This window comes from Mercenaria mercenaria, chromosome 5, assembly GCF_021730395.1.
Source record: "Mercenaria mercenaria strain notata chromosome 5, MADL_Memer_1, whole genome shotgun sequence".
NCBI classification, from domain to species: domain Eukaryota; kingdom Metazoa; phylum Mollusca; class Bivalvia; order Venerida; family Veneridae; genus Mercenaria; species Mercenaria mercenaria.
Genome location: NC_069365.1, coordinates 96,586,566 through 96,609,574, shown reverse-complemented (window position 1 = coordinate 96,609,574; position 23,009 = coordinate 96,586,566). Strand labels below are relative to the sequence as shown.

At 36.1% G+C, this 23,009-nt stretch overlaps 2 protein-coding genes across 2 annotated transcripts in view; both read left to right on the top strand.

The window, feature by feature from the left end:
* The first annotated feature begins 4,450 nt into the window (after positions 1-4,450).
* Positions 4,451-7,561, top strand: LOC123558691 (uncharacterized). Its single transcript, XM_053544793.1, has 2 exons — positions 4,451-5,698; positions 5,930-7,561. The coding sequence occupies exons 1-2, from the start codon at positions 4,451-4,453 to the stop codon at positions 7,559-7,561; spliced, it is 2,880 nt and encodes a 959-aa protein (XP_053400768.1).
* A 7,724-nt stretch (positions 7,562-15,285) lies between these two features.
* The window catches only part of LOC128557421 (cell death abnormality protein 1-like), a 30,159-nt gene continuing 22,435 nt past the window's right edge, over positions 15,286-23,009 (top strand). Inside the window, exon 1 of the mRNA XM_053544792.1 lies at positions 15,286-15,393. Coding sequence (XP_053400767.1) covers positions 15,315-15,393 — 79 coding nt within the window. The 5' untranslated portion in view covers positions 15,286-15,314. The remainder of the gene's footprint in view (positions 15,394-23,009) is intronic.

Sequence of the window (23,009 nt, the reverse complement as noted above, 5' to 3'; positions counted from 1 at the left end):
CCCCACCCTGTACCACATTCACAGGGCAGTGCAAATAAATGTTATCCTCGCCAGGTGAATCCCTAACACATACAACGGCAACAAACATACCAAACATTCTCTTATAAAATACCATTTTCTGTATTAACAGAGACCTCGTGTGTTTGATGTGGTTTTGCATTTCTGTGTTGTCCTTGTATTAACTGCAGTTCAAACTAGATATATTGAATAAGCAATATTAATAAACTGAGACCAAAGAAGCCACATATGTATGTGTTTATCGGTTTAATGTTCATTTCTAAATGAGGGAGTGTTGCTAAATTAAGAAATACTATTCGCACGAATTTTAACATGCATGTTTATTCATTTACGTCATATAATACATACGTTAATCACCGTGAACACGACTTTCAAATGGCAGAAATCAGTCCACATATTGATACTGTTAATGATATAATTATATTATCCACATGACAAGACTATACTTACGCTAAAAAATCAAAGCAAAAACTCGCAAATATATTTTATCAATATTTAGTTGATTAACACTCTCCATAAGAAATAGATAAATCGACGAATGCTTTGCTCCTATGTCCAGATAATCAATTGGTTATTGGTTTTATTCATATGACTACTCCATGATAAGTAAAAGCCGTAGTGGACATCCACTCGGCTACGGAGACTCCGTTTGATCACCCAAGATGTAATGTTTCCTATTCCCGTCAGCTAAAAGTCGTCAGTAGTTTCATGTATTGAATATTTGTATTGAGAAATCAGTCTAATGCTCATGAAATTTATATTTATATTTCACATATAAAACAATAGCTACCACTAAAGGTGATTAATAACCTCACATATGGAAATATTGTGATCATGTCCTTCTACCTTGAAGCTTTACCTTAACCTTTTGACCTTGTGACCTTGGTTGTATACTCTGCACGTCTATTTGACAAATTTAAGAACTAATTCTAGTTTTATGAAACGTCTTCCGGTGGTTAAGAAGATATGGAACGGACACAAATTTATGCTGTTTGATCTTTGACTTCTAAGTCTGACCTTGACCTTTGGCATTATGGCCTTGTTTGTGAACTCTGAATATCGTCTGGATGAGGATAACAATTGATGCTAATTCTACGAAACTCAGGTGTATTATAAGTTATGGGATGAACACAGATCTAAGTAATTGATCTTTGACCTCTTAGTAGAAGACCCAAGTAACGTGCTCTGCTCGTTGTCTTGATGAGGTAAATGATTGATGTTAATTTTACGAAAATCTTTCAGCTGTTTTAGAAGGGACATGCCGGACACAAAGTTTAGCTCTTTGACATTTGGCATGCATGTGTGTCCTTGACCTTTGAGCTAGAAATCCGGTTTGTACGTTTTGCACTTTTTCTTGATAAGGTTTACAATTGATGTTAGGTGTATGAAAATATTCAGATTGTTGGGGAAAGATATGGACTGGGCACGTAGATAAGCTATTTGATCTTGGACCTAAATCTGTGACTTTGACCTTGACGCCCCTGCCTGTGCACTCTGTGTGCCGTCGTGGTGATGCCAAGAAATGAAAATCGTCCCAGCGGTTACGGCATTGAGAGGACACGACAAACGGAAGAACATTCGTCACTCAAGTAAAGCCCTAATATGATTAGTATATAGGTGTATGATAACGAAAAGAACCACAGTAATAGTCGTCTAAGTTACTGTTGGTAACCATTCAAAACACAATCAAATGCGTCCGATTAAGACATAGTGTAAGACTGTATTATACCAACACAAATGTCAGAGAATCTTAATCCTTACATTTTATTACTATCTCTTATTTCAGTGTAATAGCAAACATACTATTTCTATCGAAGGTTGTTCATTATGCAAATATGTCCAACTCATCGGCAAACATTACATGCAGTTGGAAGTACATGTGCGTTAAATTCATTTAAAAATAGATTTTTTTAAACAAAAATACTTCTGAACACCTTTTACATTTTTGCCTTTGAATTTTCATTAGGTCGAAATGTAATTTCTAAGGGACTGTCATGCAAATGGGACTGAACGTCCCTTTGTAAATTGTCAGCGTCCGTGGTGGTGAACTGCCCAAACTTAACTTATACTCGTCGTATCACTACATTTTTTTTATGTTAAGTTCAAACTTTATTTAATAGGATGTTTTCGGCGTTTTACGCACTTCTTTGTACGTGACGTCGTGGCGCTGCGCCTCTACTGACGTCACATCCGTTAACGTCATTGTTTATATACAACGTTACTTATGAACAGAAAGTAAATCGAAATTGAACCTGGGAAACGCTTATTTATTCTTTACACTATATGATCCCGACATTGGTGCCGTGACTAAAGAAATATGAATTTACAGAAGATACAGACGCAACGAGAGGCACAGAAGCGAGTTGTTCACAGATACTTAGAGAAGTCAGACGAGGCAAAAGCGAATGACGATTTGATAGAGTTCGATACCGTTCTGAAGGTTCTTCAAACTAAAGTTGAACATATACAAACATTGCGTGAGAAGATACTACATCTTACAGATATTGACAACATTGAAGACGATATTCTAAACACTGAAGAATTTTCAATGGATTTGGAAGTTAAAATTCAGAAGCTGCATGCGTACAGAAATTCACAGGATACAAGTACAGGATCAAACTTGCAGGAGCGTAGAGATGAGGAGACACGAGATGTGCATACTTCAGAACATAGCGTGAGTATTGTTTCGTCGAATTCTTCCCAATATCATAAATTGCCGAAATTATCACTTCCAACGTTCGATGGTAACATCTTACTATGGCAAACCTTCTGGGACTCCTTTGAGTCGACTGTGCACAACAATGTCAATCTGACCGATGTTCAACGATTCAGCTATCTTAAGAACCAGCTCGAGGGCGAAGCAGCAAGAACTGTAGAAGGATTTACATTAACCAATAGTAACTATACTCGTGCATTGAACTTACTGAAAGAGAGATTTGGTCAAGAACATAAAATTGTACATGCAACAATGCAAGCATTATTGAACTTACCTTTTCCTGCAAGCAATATTTTCAGCCTACGGAACTTTCATGACAAACTTAAGGCCTATATCAGAAGTTTAGAATCTTTAGGCCAGAACCAAGATACTTATGGTAATTTGTTAGTGCCAATTATTCTTGATAAACTACCGGCGAAGTAAAGAAAAATCTCGCACGTGAACATGGTGATACGAACTGGCAATTATCAGAACTTAGACGTGCTATACACCGTGAAATTTCTATTCTGGAAGCGGGAAATTCATCAAGTGTATCCGCGCAGAATCAATCCCTAGACTATGGAACGGCGGTGGCATTTCTGACCGGAGCGAAACAACGACGACGTGATCTATATGCTACTACCAGAGACAGAAATAGGTTCAGAAATACAAACACAAATGCAAGAGACAATAGACACCCGATAAAGTGTGCGTTTTGTGACGGAATACACAGTGCAATTAACTGCAATAAATACGTTGACAATGCATCGCGAATGAACATTGTGAAAGAAAAACAATTATGTTTCAACTGCCTAGGTAAACATCAAGTTTCGAACTGTTATTCAACCAAGAGATGCCAAAAATGCCACAGAAAACATCACACAGCTATATGTAGACCAGAGCAGAATTACCAAAGAGGTACAGATTCGTCTACAATGCAACCGGAAGTGGCGTTCTGTTAAAAACTGCAAAAGCCAGCATACGTTCAGGAAATTCGTACACAGAAGCAAACGTTCTTATTGACGAAGGGTCGCAGAGGTCATTCATCACAGAAGACTTGGCTAACCGACTTCAACTTCCTGTCATAAGAAACGAAAAGATTCACCTGTCTTCGTTTGGTAACCATGACAACAAGATCATGCATTTAGACTCAACAACAGTCCAACTCATCACAGATGACCACAAGACGATACCAATCAAAGTGCTGATTGTTCCCACTATTGCAGCTATTACTAACACTAGTTTGGTAAAACAAGTTTCAAAGTACAGATATTTAAGGGGCTTGAAATTTGCACACGTCACTACAGATGAAGATGAAGTGTTCAATGTATCAATGTTAATCGGCGCTGATTACTACTGGCAGATCGTAGAAGACCACATTATACGCGGCAACGGACCGACAGCTGTTAAATCTAAGCTTGGCTATCTCCTGTCCGGACCGGTACCAAACCGTACACCTCGTCCTATGAGTCATATTATGAATGTAATCACTTCACGTGTATCAGACGAACTTGCGCTGGAGCGATTTTGGACACTTGAGGGTATGGGGATAGTGCCACAATCTAAAGACATTCAGGCTGACGACCACACACAGAAATACAAGGATACATCAATCTCATATAATAATGGTAAATATGTTGCTATGTTGCCATGGAGCACGCGCCTCTCCCATCCAACTACACCGTTAACCTGAGACGCACAGGGAATACCATAAGTAGACTGTCTAAAAACCCCAAAATGCTTCAGACGTACGTTAAGATCATTGAAGAACAAGAAAGACGGGGATTTGTTGAAAAAGTTCCCGACGTAAGCATTCCCGATTCTCAGCGTGTTCACTATATACCCCACCACCCTGTCAGGAAAGACTCAACGACCGTACCAGTGAGGATCGTTTACGATTGCAGTAGCCGACAATCACGTGACCATGCCTGTCTCAACGATTGCTTAGAGTCCACACCACCTGCTCTGAACAACATTACATCACTTTTAGTACGATTCAGACTAAAGAAATTTGCAGTTACCACGGATATAGAGAAGGCTTTTTTGAATATTGTACTTCACGAGAAAGACCGAGACGTTACGCGATTTCTCTGGTTGAGCAATCCAAAGGATTCAAACAGCCAACTGATAACGTTTCGTTTCAAAGTAGTTTTATTTGGTGCTACGTGCTCTCCATTCATTCTGAGTGCAACAATCAGCAAACATTTAGAACTAAAACCAGACATGAAAGCAGCTGAAATCCTATCACGTGATCTTTACGTTGACAACGCCTTGTCGAGTTTTAACACGGAAACGGAGCTGCTTACGTTCTACCAAGAAGCAAGAGAACTTATGAAAAGAGCAGGTATGAACCTCAGTTCTTGGGTATCCAACAACGAGACTTTGCGATACCTGGCAGCAGACGACAAAGTTCTAGATTACGACAGCACAGCGAAAGTACTGGGGATGCGCTGGGACCCCGAAACAGACACACTAACCTTTGCTGAAAAGGAAATTCCGGTCTTAGATTCCATTACCAAGAGAGATGTCCTTAAGTATGCTTCCAGGATTTACGACCCCTTAGGAATACTCAGTCCAGTGACGGTACGAGCCAAAATTTTGATGCAAGATTTATGGGAAGAGAATTTAGACTTGGATGTACCATTACCCGAACAGTATGTTAAGGCGTGGAACAACCTAGCGACCGATCTTCGAAGTGCTTTAAAAATCCAGTTATCAAGACAGTACATACAAGACATAAATACAGAAACCGGAAGTGAGTTGGAAACCGGAAGTGAACCTAACAAACTTCAACTACATGTATTCGTAGATGCAAGCGTTAAATTATACGGTGCTGCAGCCTACATCCTGAACCATAAGGAAACACGACTAGTCATAGCAAAGAATAGAATCGCACCAGTCAAGAAGCTCACACTTCCACAGCTAGAGTTAATGGCGGCAGTTATCGGAGCTCGACTCTACGAACATTTACAGACGACACTTGAAGTAAAGAACGTTACCTTCTGGTCAGACAGTCAGGTTTTACTACACTGGTTGACAACGATGAAACAACTTACTCGATTCGTTAAAAACAGAGTAGAAGATATAAAGAAACTGACAACTACACATACATGGAGATACTGCCCTACTAAATGTAACCCAGCTGACCTTCTGACAAGAGGCATCTCTGCCAGTGAATTCAAGAGAAGTGAACTATGGAATTCCGGACCCTCATAGTTAAAAAACGAAGAAGATTGGCCAGTTTGGGACGGCAACATCCCCTCCGAGAAACTTGAAATTACTACCTTAATACAGACGACACCCGTTACCAGTGTAAAGTGCCTTGCAGACGATACGATTACAACACAAAGACTGAGTAACGTAATCAACATCCAGCACTACAGTAAATACCACAAATTGCTATGTGTGACAGCGTTGTTACTAAGATTTATCTTCAACTGTAGAACACCATCCGCTGAGAGACATTACGGGCACGTTACTGCACGTGAAATTGACATTGCACGGTTAAAATGGATAAAAGATGTGCAGCAGACTACATATCAAGATGTCATAGAAGAGTTAAAATCCGGTAACAGAAAACAACCTATTATACGACAGTTGCGACCTTTCCTTGATAGCGACAATTTCATACGCTGTGGCGGCAGAATACATTACGCGCAGATACCGGAAGTTGCAAAATTTCCTTACCTACTACCTGACAAGCATTACTTCACGAAGCTACTGATCCGGACGACACACGAGAGACTACTTCATGTTGGAGCCTCATCAATTGTAACACATTTACGACAGTACTGGATACCAGCAATCAGACGATGCGTAAATTCCGTTTTGAAGAGATGTGTTACCTGCAAGAAAGTCACCGGAAAACCCTTTGATACACCAGACTTCCCACCACTTCCCAAAATACGTGTTGAAGATGCAATCCCGTTTCGAATTACAGGAGTTGACTTCACCGGTCACCTTTACGTTCGTGAACAAAACGGCAGAGAATCTAAAGCATATATTTGCTTGTTTACATGTGCTTCTACTCGTGCAGTCCACCTAGAAGTAGTCCCTGACCTGTCTACAGCTTCCTTCATGCAAGCGTTCCGGAGATTCAGCAGTCGACATTCGTTACCGGAAATAATGGTTTCAGACAACTGTACGATGTTTGAGGCAGCGTCTCAAGAGATACATCGTTTATACAGCGCACGTAAACTACACGATTCACTGTCCAGCAAAGGCACGGAATGGCGATTCATCCCGAAAAGAGCTCCATGGTACGGCGGGTGGTGGGAGCGGTTAATTGGCATGACAAAAGAAGCACTGAAGAAAGTACTAGGTCGTTCGTACGTTAACTATCAAACACTCCAGACGATAGTTACCGAGATCGAGGCTGTTCTCAACGACAGACCACTTACGTATGTCACATCCGGTGTGTCTGATCCTGAACCACTGACTCCATCACACCTCCTGTACGGCAGAACGTTGACGTCATACCCACATAGTACGTTACACGGCGACGGTGAAATTAACGAAAACATGAGTGATCACCGAACTCTCACGAGATGTGTCGATATTCAACGTAAACTAATCAGCAACTTCCGTCAGCGTTGGCGGCGGGAGTACCTGACGGGCCTCAGAGAATATCATCAAGCGCACGGGAAAAACGAGCAGACGATATCAGAAGGAGACGTTGTACAGATACATGATGACGGTCCTAGAACGCGTTGGAAACTAGCAGTGGTAACCGAACTTATTCATGGAAATGATGGACTTGTACGTTCCGTGGTTATAAAAAGTGAAGACGGTATCACAAATAGACCGATTACAAAGTTATATCCGCTGGAAGTGCTGAAAAGTGATTAATTTGTACAATATGAAACGTTTAAGTGATTTAGGATTAAGATATCTAGTGTTACTTGAGACTTAAATCAGATACTTTTGAGTTAGCACACAGTTAAGTTTATCAGACGACATAGACGATTAAAATTGACGTCAAATGAAAGTATTTTTTAAATTAAGTGCTTAATTAAGTTTTCAAATACTTTTTTTATTTTCATAGTTCGGGAATTTGAAGACTATTAAGTAATTTCTATTAAGAGACTCATATTAATGTACTATATACTATGTTGCTTATATAAACTTATTAGACTTGTATCGAATTAATGAATAGATTACTTTTGCCGGCCCCCAGAATGTCGGCGTTTTACGCACTTCTTTGTACGTGACGTCGTGGCGCTGCGCCTCTACTGACGTCACATCCGTTAACGTCATTGTTTATATACAACGTTACTTATGAACAGAAAGTAAATCGAAATTGAACCTGGGAAACGCTTATTTATTCTTTACACTATATGATCCCGACTGAACGTCCCTTTATAATATGTCAGTGTCCGTGGTGGTGAACTGCCCAAACTTAACTTATACTCGTCGTATCACTACATTTTTTTGATGTTAAATTCAAACTTTATTTAATAGGATGTGATAATCATTGCAACCCCTACCTCCCGCCAAACCTCTCATAACTACGCAATGAGAAATTCATTCAGCACACACACACACACAAAAAGCGTCCTAAACTTGTTTTCTTTTGTTTCGTCTTTATACAAAACCATTTGTCTGTATGATTTGTATCCGTCATATCAACTGACAAACTGACAAGGGAGGATAATGATTGAAACATAGTACTCTTGGTATTTTCAGTTCAATGATAAAATTACACGCATCTGAAGAATTCGGATTCTAAAAATGACAATGACGATTTCTCTCTACATCATTGAAGACTACCGCCAAATATTTGCATGTTTTGTGTCGTGTTCATTTTCATCGCTACTATCACGTTTGATGCTATGATATAGTAATTGGGACGTACCAACTGCGATAAAGTCATATGTCATGGCCTACTTTGTTAATAACACGGCTCGATTTATATCCCTAATAAACAAAAGAGACTGAAACTGTGTGTAACTTATACATTGGTTTTCTTCTTACCTTTCAATTTTGATATTAACATATTATAGACTTTATAGTGTCCAATATAGTGTGAATGTTTCCTTTTATTGTATTTCATCTAGTAATACGAAAAAATGAGATCGGTTTGTTTCAATGAATCACATAGTATTAACGAAAAATCTCTAGAAAATTCATTTCCAAGTATATACTTTATGGACAAGAAAAGTTATAGAATTAATGACAAGTGTGTATTGTTTCGAAATATTATCCATTGTGTTTCTCCTCAAGTACTTAACAGTTATTGTCAAGATGTTTATCTCCGTCATTTTCAGTTAAATTTCCACATAACTTACAACACAGAACAATACAGAAGTGGTCCTGGTTATGAGTTGTGCTGTTTCATTTTAGTTTTATTAAACATTAATTCATTTAGTTAATTCCCAAGTTTTGTCTGTCATATATATGTTACAAATACATTGCCAAGAGTTTTCTCTGTGGGTATTAACTACTTCAACTGTACGATTTACACGATTTATTCTTTATATTTCTACTTTTTTTACTTTGTCTGCTTTATAACAATTGTGGAAAAAGTAAATATGACACAGTTCAGTATGCTGAGGCTTATCTTTGTTCACGTTTATATTGAAATGTGTTGTTTATCAATCTCTTAATTCATTAAATGCTATATCTACTATCAGTAATGTAAGTTCCATGACCATATACGGGTTATAAACTCTGACCCCAAAAGGAACGCTAGGACTAGTGGGTATCGATAATGAAGTAACTTACTTGTTGTGTGCACTATATTGTTTTGCAGGTATGCCAACCCAGATGGACTGATATGTATTCTCTATAGGACGGCTAGACATTACAAACGGCAGCTATTTATAAAGAGTCTCAATTAATATGACTTTCTGCCTGAGATCATATTCCAGAGCTTAAGGGTCAGTAACAGCAGTACAATACAAATGCGTTTATAATGTTTTAGTGTTATTCAGTCGGGATAAATGGAATATGATTATGTACAGATAGAATTCGTAAAATGACTGCAATGATCTAATAAATAAACGATTAACGGTTCGACTACAATTGCTCATGACATTTGGATAGGACGTTCATTTGAGTTGATTTTGTTTAAACTAAACTATATTTCTCAGAAAAAAATATTTTAACTGAATTGTGTTTCCATTTTCAGACATTGTCGTATGTGTTGTTTGGTGGTGCCGTTTAATCAGATTTAATTCAAATGACTTTTGCTGGTGGGAATCCTATGTTTCTGACATGTAATTTTAATAGTTCTGTTTCATTTTTCTTTTCCTGTTTATCTTTTCCTACCTTGTAAAACACAATACCACTTGGACCTGTGGAGAAGATTGTAACGTATTCTTCTTAATTTAATTTATGTCCTGTTTTGAACTGCCCCTTTCCGATAGGAAATTTATTTTCAAGTGTGAACCGGTTGTGCGCCACTTGCCACTAACCTATACTTGTATGGATATAAAAGATATATTATACTGAGCCAGATATTCCAGATATGCAGACAGGCAAGCAGACGTTATAACTGCATGTAATAATACATGAAGCTATCTGGATGAGACTTTTAATATGTGTAACCAGTAATTTTTCTTCTAACTGTTGATGCTATTTATCCCTTGGAGAGGAGATCGCATTTGAAACTAAAAATCTCGGATACTATTGCTTCGTTTTGGATTTGCTTTCTCTATACTACAATATCATGCATACTAACATTCATAATTAGAGCCATATGAATTTGACAATATAATCATACTATTTATGTTAATATTCATGTAATGTACATTTTTAACTGTTGAAGAATAAAGGTTCTCACACAAATTAAAACATATCTGTTAGGTAAATGAACCAAATTTACAATTGTGACGGAAGGTAACTATAACAACATTTGAATTACTTTAATTGCTCTCTACCAAAAATGTTCAAGTAGTCTCCACCAATAGGGGGAAATATTTTATCTACATGTATGCATTTAAAGTGGACACTTCATACTCTTCTTAAACCACTTGTTGGGAACTCTCCACATTTTTTCTCCTCGTACTTGGATTCAGTGTCTGGTCCTTTGGGAGTATGGTTTCTATAATAGAATCCCACTTAAGCGCTATTCATTATCTCTCATAAACATGAAACTTTTCACTTATATTTTTCATACTATGGGATCTGCTAGTTACCATAATTTATTTTTTTTCTTAACTATCACAACAGCAGATTTTAAGTGCCGTTTGGGGGCTGTAAAATGTCCCCCGTACTTGGATTCAGTTTCTGGTCATTTGGGAGTATGGTTTCTATAATAGAATCCCACTTAAGCGGGTATTCAGTATCTCTCATAAACAGACTCAATTAAACTGAGTCTGCTATTATTTGATCAGTTGCATTTTATGTTTCCAAAGGATCTGTTTAAAGATGTTATTGCTTAATATGTAAAATTATATCTGCCATTCACGACATTGTTTCGTTCGTACAAAAATCTTATCTGATCGCTTTAATTCTGAATATTATCTCGAGCATTATTTCCTTCTTTAACATTTTTAACTTAATGAATATGTATACGGTAGATGAATGTCTGGAGCTTTCTATCAACTGTATATTCCTCTGCAGTCGCTGGTAGGTTGCTCAGGTGGGGTCTCAGCGCGCCCGCTTAGCCCAATAGGGAGAGCGTCGATCGCGGGGTCGTGAGTTCGATCCCCGGGTAGGGCGTATGTTCTCCTTGACGGTTTGATAAAAGAGATTGTGTGAAATCGTTCGTCCTCCACCTCTGACTCATGTAGGGAAGTTGGCAGTTACTTGCGGAGAACAGGTTTGTACTGGTATAGAATTCCAGGAACACTGGTTAGGTTAACTGCCAGCCTTACGTGAAATACTGTTGAAAAACGGCGTTAAACCCTAAACAAACAAACACACAGGCGGGGTTGCTGTACTCAGTATTTCAGATATATGTTTTGGTGTGCTCAATTATGCTAGTGGTATGTTTGCTTTGCTGGAAGATTTCAAAGATGTGTTGACTGTACTCAAAGATTTCAGTTGATCCCAGTTGATTATTAGCTGAGGTGGAATGTTGTATTTAGTCACTAAGCATTTAATGTCATCTAGAAATTTGTTCTTCACTTCATCAAAGTCTGCAATGATATGCTTGGCCTTTGTTTTTCCCCGGCGTTTCGCCATGTTCATACGTTTTAGCATAGAAAATGCCCAGTCCCGAGTTAACTTTATATGTCCTCCATTTTCATATAGTAATGTCTGATCTTCTGCCAGAACTGCACCTTTAGCAAGTGCCATGACTATGCGAGAATTGACTATTCCACCACGGTTACTACATACCACACGGTTCAGTAACTAGATTTTGTACTTTTATATCAATGTCTCCCAGTAACAAACGTCTACCGCGCTTAGCCCGAGGTAATGCTGTAACATCATCATCTTCGAATAGTTTACGCTTTTTGGACTTTTCTTTCACATAAGAGTCTTTAATACTTCTGACAATTGTTCGTTTCAAATCCAAATTTTAAAAATGTTCCAAGGTTTTTGGTGTACCATTTTCCGCGGCGTATTTGCCGACCTTAGCACCGTTTGCGGCCGGGTGTTTCATTGTATATTTCTCGTAATTCCACATCATACAACTCGCGTAAATTACAGTCCTCACTGCTTTTTTCAACTGAAAAACGAACTTCTTTTTCTTTCTGTTGAAAATATTTCGGAATAGACATGTTCGTATTCCACACTGTTGCATTCATGTACAGTAAGTGTATCGTAACTCTAACTGGCGATTATCAACTACACGTATTCAATAGATTTAATAAAATTAGTCAAAGTGAGAAATTCTTGGGTTTCACGTTTTTGTAACAATACATGTAATACAAAAGAAATTATCTTTTCATAATCGATGTCAGGTATTTGCAATTGATAGTCAATGTAGTTAAGCAGGTAATGTAGTCACGCCTGGTAAACTACAGAGCTACCTCTTTAAGAGGTATACGGTAAACTTCCGAGGTAGCGCAAGTCGCGATAAAGGAACATCAGCAAAGGTGAGTGTCATCATATTTTCTGCATTTTTACAAGCACTGTATCGAATATCAAAAATCGGGGAATGGTAGGCGATGTAGATATGATTTAACTTTACAGAGAACTTTAAGTTTACTAATTCATTCTTAATTTGTGGTCGTGTTGATGTTTACCAAAAATCTGATTTAGAAGTAAATTTAACCATTTCGTCATGAAGGCACTTTCATTGTCAAATATTTACATTTTAACTAATATTAAGAAGCAAGGCGTGAGATAGCTGTAAAATATACAATGCATTTGGAAATAAAATATGTACTGAAAATGGTTGGGAAGTTCTCTGTAAAGTTAATTCATATCTACATCGCTTACCATTCCCCGATTTTTGATATCGATACACTGCTTGTAAAAATGCAAAACATATGATGACACTCACCTTTGTTGATGTTCTTTTATCGCGACGTGCACTACCTCGGAAGTTGCGACAGAACAGTTTACCGTATACCTCTTAAAGAGGTAGCTCTGTAGTTTACCAGGCGTGGTAGTGTTAAAGTTTATATGATGTATTTGTATATTTTGGACATAGGTATATTTTTGAGCGTTATATTTTCGCCATTTCATATTTGTGGCGAAATAGGCGAAAAATTAACCGTGACGAAAATATCCCAAAAGTACGGTATGTGTTTGATGTGCTCTGTGTTTCAGACACTCGGTGATTTGAGAGAAGTGTTTTCTCTATTCGGTGATGTCATGTATCTGTATGTGGTTGCTGTTCAAAATGATGTCAGAGATGTGTTTGTGTATCCAATGATTTCAGGGACGTATATTCATTCTTGTATGATTTCAGAGATGCGTATGCTGTGCTGGATGATTTCAAAGAGGGGTTTGTTGTGCTTAATAATATTGCGCTCGGTGATTTCAGAGATGTACTTTACATCAAAACGCCACGACCGATATAATGAGTGATCCAGACGGTTCTGTTGTGCACATACAATTAAGTTGTTCTTGTATTTCCAGATGAGGAAATTCCATATAACATCCGTCATGAGAGACAAGACGAAACGTTCAGCTGGCAATGGAAACAAAGACAAACTCATTCTAAGTAGATTGTACATTTTCGCTACTCTAAAATAGTAGTTGAAATGTTATGGAAATGAAACTTTAATGCTTTTTCAAAAATAATATATTTCTTCTTGTGAGGACGCTATCCTCCTAGCTTACGGAAGGTCGGTGGCTCTATACAGGTGCCCGCCCGTGATGTAATAATGCCTGAGGGACATGTGGGGTCTTTCCAAACCTTCAGAGTTAGAAAGGCGCAATATGGCCTATAGTTGTGTAAACCCAACAAAACAAACACAACTGATATTTATCATATATTTTAAACACTTGTTTTAGCAAATAAAAACACGTCAAATGTGTGAAGCATTTGTCAAGGACTTATCTTTGTCAGCGGAAAAGTAGCGGAAGCGCAACTATGGTAAACAGTACTAAACACTATTTTATATTTCAAGTTACTTATTTTCATCTGGTTAATATAGAGTCAAGAGATACAGTAGGAACTTTATTAGTACTTGTGTTATAAGATTTCTTCGAGATTTTAAATTAATCATTCTAAACGAAAAATACTCTCACGGGTTTTCTTGTATAGTAAATTTTGTGTGTAAAATTCGTTAGTGTTCATCGTGAATGTATGTTATAACATAACATAGATTTAGTAGTACATATACAGTTAAACACATAACGTGTTGATGTAATATTCATTGTTATGCTGAAAAAGTGACAAAAAAAAACTAACACATTCAAAGAAAGCACGCAGCCACCCATACAACTGTCCATATCGTCACCTTAGCGCAAAAAGCGAATAAGTTCTTCTTTAAGTCAACGCAGTTATCCACTTCTTGCGTTGTGGTGACGATATAGAAACAGCGGTATGTGTAAATGTATACACACAGGAGCACTATAGGTTGTCTATAAAACCGTTACATAAGATATCTTTGTTCTGCAGGTTGCAATAAACTAATTTATCACATTTTTGACGTCGCGGGAATGTAATAAAGCCATTAAATAAAAATGATAATACATTAGTGTAATAAAGCTTTGACGTCGACGTCATTTATAGTTTAGGCGACGTCGGTCAAATTGTTTTGTTTATATGGTAAAATAAAGTCGATTTTTTGATGTTTCGACAAGAAAGGCTAACATGTGATAAAAAGAATATTACATTTGTGACTTTCCACATTGAATTTATTAAACTCGTTGAATAAAATTGATAAAATGCTCGACAGAGCCTCGAATTTTATTTTTTTATTTAACTCGTTCAATAAATTTAATATGAAACGACAATCATGTAATATCCTCTATTTATTGATTAGGAAACATAAATGACAATAATTTAAAAGTCATCGTGTTCGCTTGAATATTCTTCTTGTAAAAATATGTTTTTTTACACCACTATGCAAACCATCAATTAATGATATAGAGTCCACATCCCCGCCGACGATACCTCTATATTATTTTTATTTAAATACGTCCAACCTACCAATCAAAATATCTGGTGTCTGCAAATATATTTTCAAGTGCTAGATATACTTCCTCTTTCAAATAAACCTCGCACACATAAAACAGTTTATTTTTTGAGATGGCTGGACAGAATCAAAATGGAAATTTAAGGTTTAATGGATTTTTAATAATCGTAATAAGTCTCATCCCAGCGTCTGGTAAGTACTATCTTTTTAGTTTATTAAACAATGATAAAGTGATATTTATGTCTAGGACAACAGCAGTGCTTCATCAACACAATAATTTCAAAGCTGAAAGGAAACGTTTCGTTTTTGCTTATACTATATCAGTCATTTTTCGCGGTTGATGGGCGGGTAGAACAAACGCATTTCTTACAATCTTAGAAAAGCACTCGGTGCGGGTGGGTTTAAAACAACTGCATGCGTTTACGGCGATATGCCATAATAGTACAATATCTAATAAGCCATTTATAATGAAGAGTCATGTATTCTGAATACTAGTTAACTCGGATGATCAACTGAAACCCGATCATGTTATGAATGGATCAGTTATATAATTAAATCAATACATTGTGCTATTGCCTTTTAAAATTGTAGTGAACCTAGTATACTAATATAAATATAGCTTGTCAATTCAAATTCGTCAGTGTAAACTTGAGAACGATATCAACCTTCATCTTAGTATTTTTTTCTTTGATTAAGGGATGACTTCTAATATGCGTATTTCTATTTTTAATCCGGATAATGATACTTCATAACTTAAGACGTTTTAAGATCACACATAGTGAGCTTTGCCATGCCGATCCTTAGTATTTTCAGACACAGATACCGAATGACTAAAACGGTCTAAATCGAGCAGTGTCTATATTTTAGGTATGGTTAAATGTTGTTGTTGTTGTTGTTTTTTTGTTGTTTTTTTTTGGTCTTTTAGTACTTTTAGTACCTCGTGCCATGATAATGACTCTTCTTTAGATATACAAAACGTATTTAGTGATACTTTATTTGTCTTACATTTTGTTTTATGTAATTTCGTTAATGTATTTTTAATTCAACTTAAGTTGCCATTACTTTTATTATGTACGTGGGACGAAAATAACCCCCGATGTATGCTAAAGTAGCCCCGTTCTGATATAACGCGTACATGGAAATGGTACAAATCGTCAAGTAATTTTTGATCATAACAATGTAATTATCTAATTCAATCTTTTGTAAAATCAGAAACATGATACACTACATTTGATAGCAAATGTAATAACTGAGCCTTGCATTCAAAGGTCAAAGACTGTGAAACAACAAGGACAAAATCACATGCAGTTCATGAGGAAAAAACGCTACTTGTATTCATTGTTCATTACAATGAAATATGAAAAAAATCACATATTATATTTCCTTTCAGGTTGTTGACCTTACTTTTCAAATGAGACTGATATTTACCTTATGTAGCATATATCAAATATTTGTAAGACATGCAGTGCGCTGTTACACTACAGTATTAACACAGGACTAATATTGAATTTTTACAACAGTGACTACAACGTCAGCAAATTTATAATGAAATCAGTGATTACACATGCTCTCTTTATCATGTAGACTTGAACATGTTGAAGCACTTACAATTTCAAGGTGTTCATAAGTATTCAGTTACTTGGTCTTTGTGACATGAATAGATTAAACAACATAAACAATTGATGAATTTATAGCTTTCATTAGTATAAACTATAACCTTTTGAAATAAAATACTATGTAAATAGTCTGATGTTAATTGTTGCTGTCGGCTTGATTTGCCTTTTAAAATTGTGTCACAATCCCTAAAGATACTTGATCAGTAAATCACATGTATGCTTGTGTGTGGTTATAGAGTTTTATAATCAAGTTGAATAGCGTAATATGTTAACTAGTCTGTGTTTCAAAATGACGTTTTGAAGCATGCAACGTTTAACTGTGCGTACCCTCCGTCAGGCTTATGTTATATGGAAATCACACAAACTTTACAAAAAAACGTGCACCGGTCATTTCAGTAAAGTATTTTTAATCAATATGACTACGTTGTGTACTGAAACCAGTGCAAAATAACATTATGTTGTCTTAATGCTGAAATTTAACAGTAACTAAGATTACGACATATTTTGCTCTCTCGTATTAACGTTTTGCCCATTTATATCGAGCGTTTCTGTTTCCTTGTTATCGTGAATAAAACTTTTCACATATCTAGATTTTATTCGCCTTACTTACATTTTGTAAAGTATTACAATGGGTATTTTTATTATTAGCATGGCATTATATCAACTTATGTTGGCCAAATATCTTCAAATCATATAGTGCCTTTACAATAATTAGCGTGGCAAAAATGAGCTCGTTGTCTTCTAGACAAGGGAGGAGGAATCTCTGATTCAGTTATTTTAACTAGTTTTAACCACTTTGGTTATTATTTTAAAAGACTGGATGTAAAATTGTTCGAATGGAATGCAGTTAATCCACTATACAAACAAAACGCACGCGCTTAAAAATCTACAACAGGGCTTTCATTCAATACTGTTAAACCGCAACTTTGGTTTTATATAGGAATTAGCGACTAGACAAAGTGTTTAGGTTTTCATAATGTTTATTTTGTCCATTCTTTGTGTCACCCTTTCTATTGTTCAAGCGTGCACACTATTACGTCATTATGCCAACAAAGCACCAAATCACCAGAGATAGATACACGGAATATGCAGTTAGTTAACCTAATGAATGAAGTCTTACCTCTTACCTACCATAAACCATTTTTTTTTTGTATTCAAAATGACATTCGTCTTTCAGACTGAAATTAGATTCCTTACTTGAAAACAGTCACCCAAGCTCAAATTCATGTCATGGACAAGAGTAAAATTCTCAGGGACACTTTTGACTATATTAGACCTCATAAATGACTTTAAGGAGATTCTGTACTTTCGAATAAAATCTTCTACAAATGCAGAATTAATTAAAAGCTCATTTTTGGAAACATTAGAATATACTTAGAAACATCGGCAAATAAAAATGAAAGGGTCGCGTGCCAGGTTTCTTTCAAATAAGGAAAATCTTAACATGACAAGTTAAAGTTACGACAATGAAAAAAAAGCGCCACAACTTAAGGGAAAATGTATTGGTTCATTATTAGTTTAACTCTTTGTAATTCCATCTATATTTGCATATATATATAATCCTTTCAAATATGTTCACTTTCACAATATCATGCATTTCTGTTAAAACCAATGATACACAAAACCAGATTTAACAAGTTTGTCCTTTTGTGATAAGCTTTTTTCAATGATGTCTTTTACTACTCAGTTAAATTACAAAAGAGCATTCTTCAATGTATAGGGCAAAAAAAACCAAGAAAGAATATCCAACAGGGATATTTCGAAAGCCACGTTCCAAAAACGCAGCTCTTGTATATATGTATATAAAAATGCAATCCTTAAGAACCTAAAACGTATGTACGCAATGCCTTTGCAGAAGACAGAGCAACAAAGGAAACACCCTTAAGGACTCGAAAAAAACGGGCCAGAAGACGAAAATCATAATAGCTCAGTCCTGGTGGGATTTAAGAACTACTAATCATAGAGTCCGCCACCTGTTCCGTCAGACACAATCAAAGAGGAAAGCGTAGCGTACATCTGTAAATGGGCTGAACACCAAACATGCGGGGTGTCTCAAAACAGTTGGGTCATAACCTCTTTTCATAAAACGTTTAATAATCTTACTAAATATATACAACTGGAAAATTGCCATGACCCAAAATCTTACGAAGTTTGTAAACCACATCCCCATAAAAAGCGGGTTTTGATATACCTTCTCGCAGAAGTGTCTTTAAATTGCTATTGTATTTCAAAATCAAATCTGAATTACGATAGTAAAATCTGGAAAAGTATTTACCTAATTTATAATAACGGTAGCCTTGATTAAGGAGCTTATTTGTAATATATAAGTTACGTTCAATGAAATCCTCAACATGACTACATGCTCATGCAAACCGAATTAACTGAGAAATATATACCCTATAAGCCTGGGGTACATCCCCATCCAAATGGGGGAAATTTACAATACTGACATCCCCCTTGTCATAAATGTTAGTATGTATAACATTGTTGTAAATAGAGAGATGTAAATCTAGAAATGAAGCAGTATTATCCGAGTTGTTATAGTTTTATTTAACTGCAGCTCTCTGGGATAAATATTTTCCATTAACTGATCAAAAACGGATTATCCATATTAAGTATATCATCCAGATAGCGTGATGTATTATCATATGCAGTAATAATGTCTGCCTGTGTATCTTGAGAAAAGCTCAACATAAAATCTCATTCATAACAATATAAAAACAAATCTGCGACAAGGGGTGCACAATTTGTTCCCATGGGAATACCAATTACTTGTCTTTTGAATCAGGGCAGTTTGTTTTTCATTTATTAAGTTATGAGGTAAAGTCGTATACAAAGTAAAAAATCGCATGTACTGACTGAAGACACCTTGTAATTTTTAATTCTAAAGTTATCCAGGATTTCGCCAGAATTTTTTACCGACCAAAATAAGTTTTTACCAGAGTTTTCTTATACTTAATACTTCGCAATCTTTACGAAAAAAACAAATTTATACATACTAAATCACCACCACAATATACCAGACCAATTACGGCAAAGCTCCTAGCATTACAAACGAGCGCGCGCATTCAATGGCAAGTCCACATACCCAATAAGATTAGTTTCGTGCTGCTTTATATACACACCGAATTGTACTACACATTCGTACTGGTTCAGCATTTGCATATATACTCTCTGTTTTCATGTCTCACTAATAAGCAGTGACATTTTAGTCTTTTTAACTAATTGGGACCGGGGAAGCTATATTTTGTCTCTCTGGAAGTTAACTGGATCTCGAGGATATATGTTCGATGTTAAATAAATCACTAAAATGATATATTTTATATATGGTTATATCTTAAATTATATTAAACCAAATGATGCATATGATAAAAGCCTTTTGCTTTGCTCAAGTGTATTTTTGTAAAGCCGTTCTATAAAATTACTTCCTCTTTCAAGCAGGAAAATCACTTCACAAAATGACACGATATTACTTTGACTGGATACTAAAACTTGTTGGATTGATTATATATGTACATTCATGTGGTTTTATCTCAAAAGCGGGTACGTACTTTATAACTATTGAAATGTTAAATAAATCATCAATACTAATACACACGGAAAATTGCAGTCAGTTAGATGGACAATTCGAGTTTTTTCGTTTAATATATTGATGATATTATACGTTTAACAAACAAACAGTGACAAAACGGTATAAAAATTGATTTATTGTTTATTATTTGCAAAAAGTCAAAAGGCTATACCTTTCCAAAATGTACATGGATATAAAGCATAAATGCTCTATATTAACGAGACAAGGTCAGATGAATTGAAACATTTACGCACAGATATTATTAGATATCTTAATACAACTTCGTACTAAAAGGATCCGATCCAAAAAAGTTTTAACCTTTAACCTCTCTATAGCGTTGAAAATTAATATGTCTGACTGCTGTGTGCATTTAAGTAACTTTCTGTCGGTAACTGATCTGTTACAGTTATTTGTCAACTGATAATACGCGTGGTTGCACAGCAAATCTAAATGCAGTGCTTGTCAATACACTCGCACAAAGGCGGGTTTTACCAAATTTAAAATATGGAGATGCTACACGTTCGTACACTTGACTTGATATATACAGTAGAGAGACTTATCTATGATTTTAAATTATGCACGAGTATATAATTTCATTTTCTTTTGTGCGATTGTATACCTTTTTCATAGATGTTTTCGTTGACATCTACATGTATCTCATTCCGCTTTTATGTCAAACTAAATGATGGGTTGCATGACAGATAAGTTTCATCTAACAGCAGCTTTTAGGGAGCGTAGTCAGTGTTGCATTTTACGTTACTGCTCATGAACAAAATCAAACCAAGTCTGCAGTTTTCACTGTTTGCCTTGTTCTCGGTGCTTCCGAGGGATCTGCTTTCCAAATTTTATTTATATCCGGCAGCATATCCCTAGATGATAGTCAACTGGGACAATAATCAATGTCTATATAACAGGATTAAAATAACAAAGGCCAGATGTCTTTTAAAATCAAAGTCCAAATATGAGAAAAGTTCTCTAAGGAAACTATTGTCTTTATTTTAGTTTGGTCGTTTATCTTAAACGAACATGAATGTTCGCTTTTACTCTTTTACTAGTATGCCATTCTTTGAAAACAATAACAAAGCTGAAAGAACTTTAAACAGATTCAATAACAGAATTAAGAAGCCGTTCAATAATTTATAATAAAATGCAAGTTCTAACTTATGCCACTGACCGTTCCAAGGCGGTGCCCCACTGTGTTCCTTTGTTTGTTCGTTTTGTCCTCGTGTGTTGGCTTTGTGTGTGTGCGCGTGTATGTGTGTGTGAGTGTGTGTTTGTGGTGTGCACGTCTGCGTGCTGTAGGTTTCGTTTTTTTTGGCGGGGGCGGGGGGGGGGGGGGGGCTGCGGTTTTGGTACGTGGCATTCCCTGTTTGATATTTGTCTTTGTTTTTTATGAGTTTGTGTACATGATTGGCAGTATATAATATATAAACTTTAATACATTACAAAAATATCAGAATTAATAGCATACAAATCGTTATTTGGACTTTAATATATCTGTTTTTATCAATCTTTTTTATACTTCCAATTTTATAGAGAAATCATTCAGGTATGTGCTCATTTAAGAGTATCAGTTACAGTGTCGTAGTCTTCATGACAATTTTAGTTTTAAATATTTATTTAAGCATTAAGTTACTTCCTGATTCAAAAAAGAAAAAAAAAGAAATAACTCAATGTGACGCCTTAAAACTACTGAATTGCTTAAATCAACATTAATTGAATGAAGTCATTTTATGTGAACGAATATTTACTTTAATCTTAAAATCGATATTTATTGATAAAGAAAGATCAGTATGGATCATTCTTAACTAGGTGAAAACTATAACTGTGTAAAAGTATGTAGTTATGATAAAATCTAAATTTGAATTTATTTCGCAAAAATGACTAGTGTTATCCCCTTTACAGTTGGACGCTACGCTTTCCCCTTTGATTGTTTCTGACAAAACAGGTGGAGGGCTCTGTGATAGGTATTTCTTAAAATTCTACCTAGAATGAGCTATTTTGATTTCTGTTTCTGTCCTGTTTCATCGGGCCCTTGAGGTTGTTTTCCTTGTTGCTCGCAGCGGCATAGATTACATACGTAACTGGTTCTAATGGTTTTTTTTTACATTTTACATAACATGCCTTGTGTTGCCATAATGTCGTCTTTCGAGCAATTCTTCTCGTTTGTGTCTGTCTTTTGTACATGAGTGTCTGCGCAAGTTTACGTTGCAATGCAACTGTGATTAAGGAACGTAGCACTCCCTTTTGATCCATGTTCTACTTTCCCTTTCAATAGATCCCCCAAACCCCCGTTTCTAGCCCTCACCCCTCCCTCTCCCCCTATCTATATTATTAAATCAAAATGTAGTTGTTGCAATTTTTTTAAGCAACCTGTCTGTAGTATTTTACGGTTACAGTTTCTTTTTGTTGTGTGCCTACTTTGCAATGCGTGGCTTTGAGGCTGTGTGTGTGGTGCTTTGTGCTTCTGAGAAATCTACCCTTACCTATTATCTTCTGGTGTGATGATTTTTACTGAAGGTTTGCTTTTTAATCTTTAACATTAGTTATTCAATTATATGTGCCCAGACAGGGGATTCCATTTATTTTCTTTGGATCACATCTCGGGGAGCATTGTTTTA

What these genes read in the sequence shown, in the direction of transcription:
- LOC123558691 (XM_053544793.1), top strand. Translation starts at nt 4,451, where the DNA reads ATGCTTCAGACGTACGTTAAGATCATTGAAGAACAAGAAAGACGGGGA. An exon ending in ATTTACAGACGACACTTGAA is followed by an intron (nt 5,699 to 5,929) that starts GTAAAGAACGTT and finishes GGACCCTCATAG; the next exon opens with TTAAAAAACGAAGAAGATTG.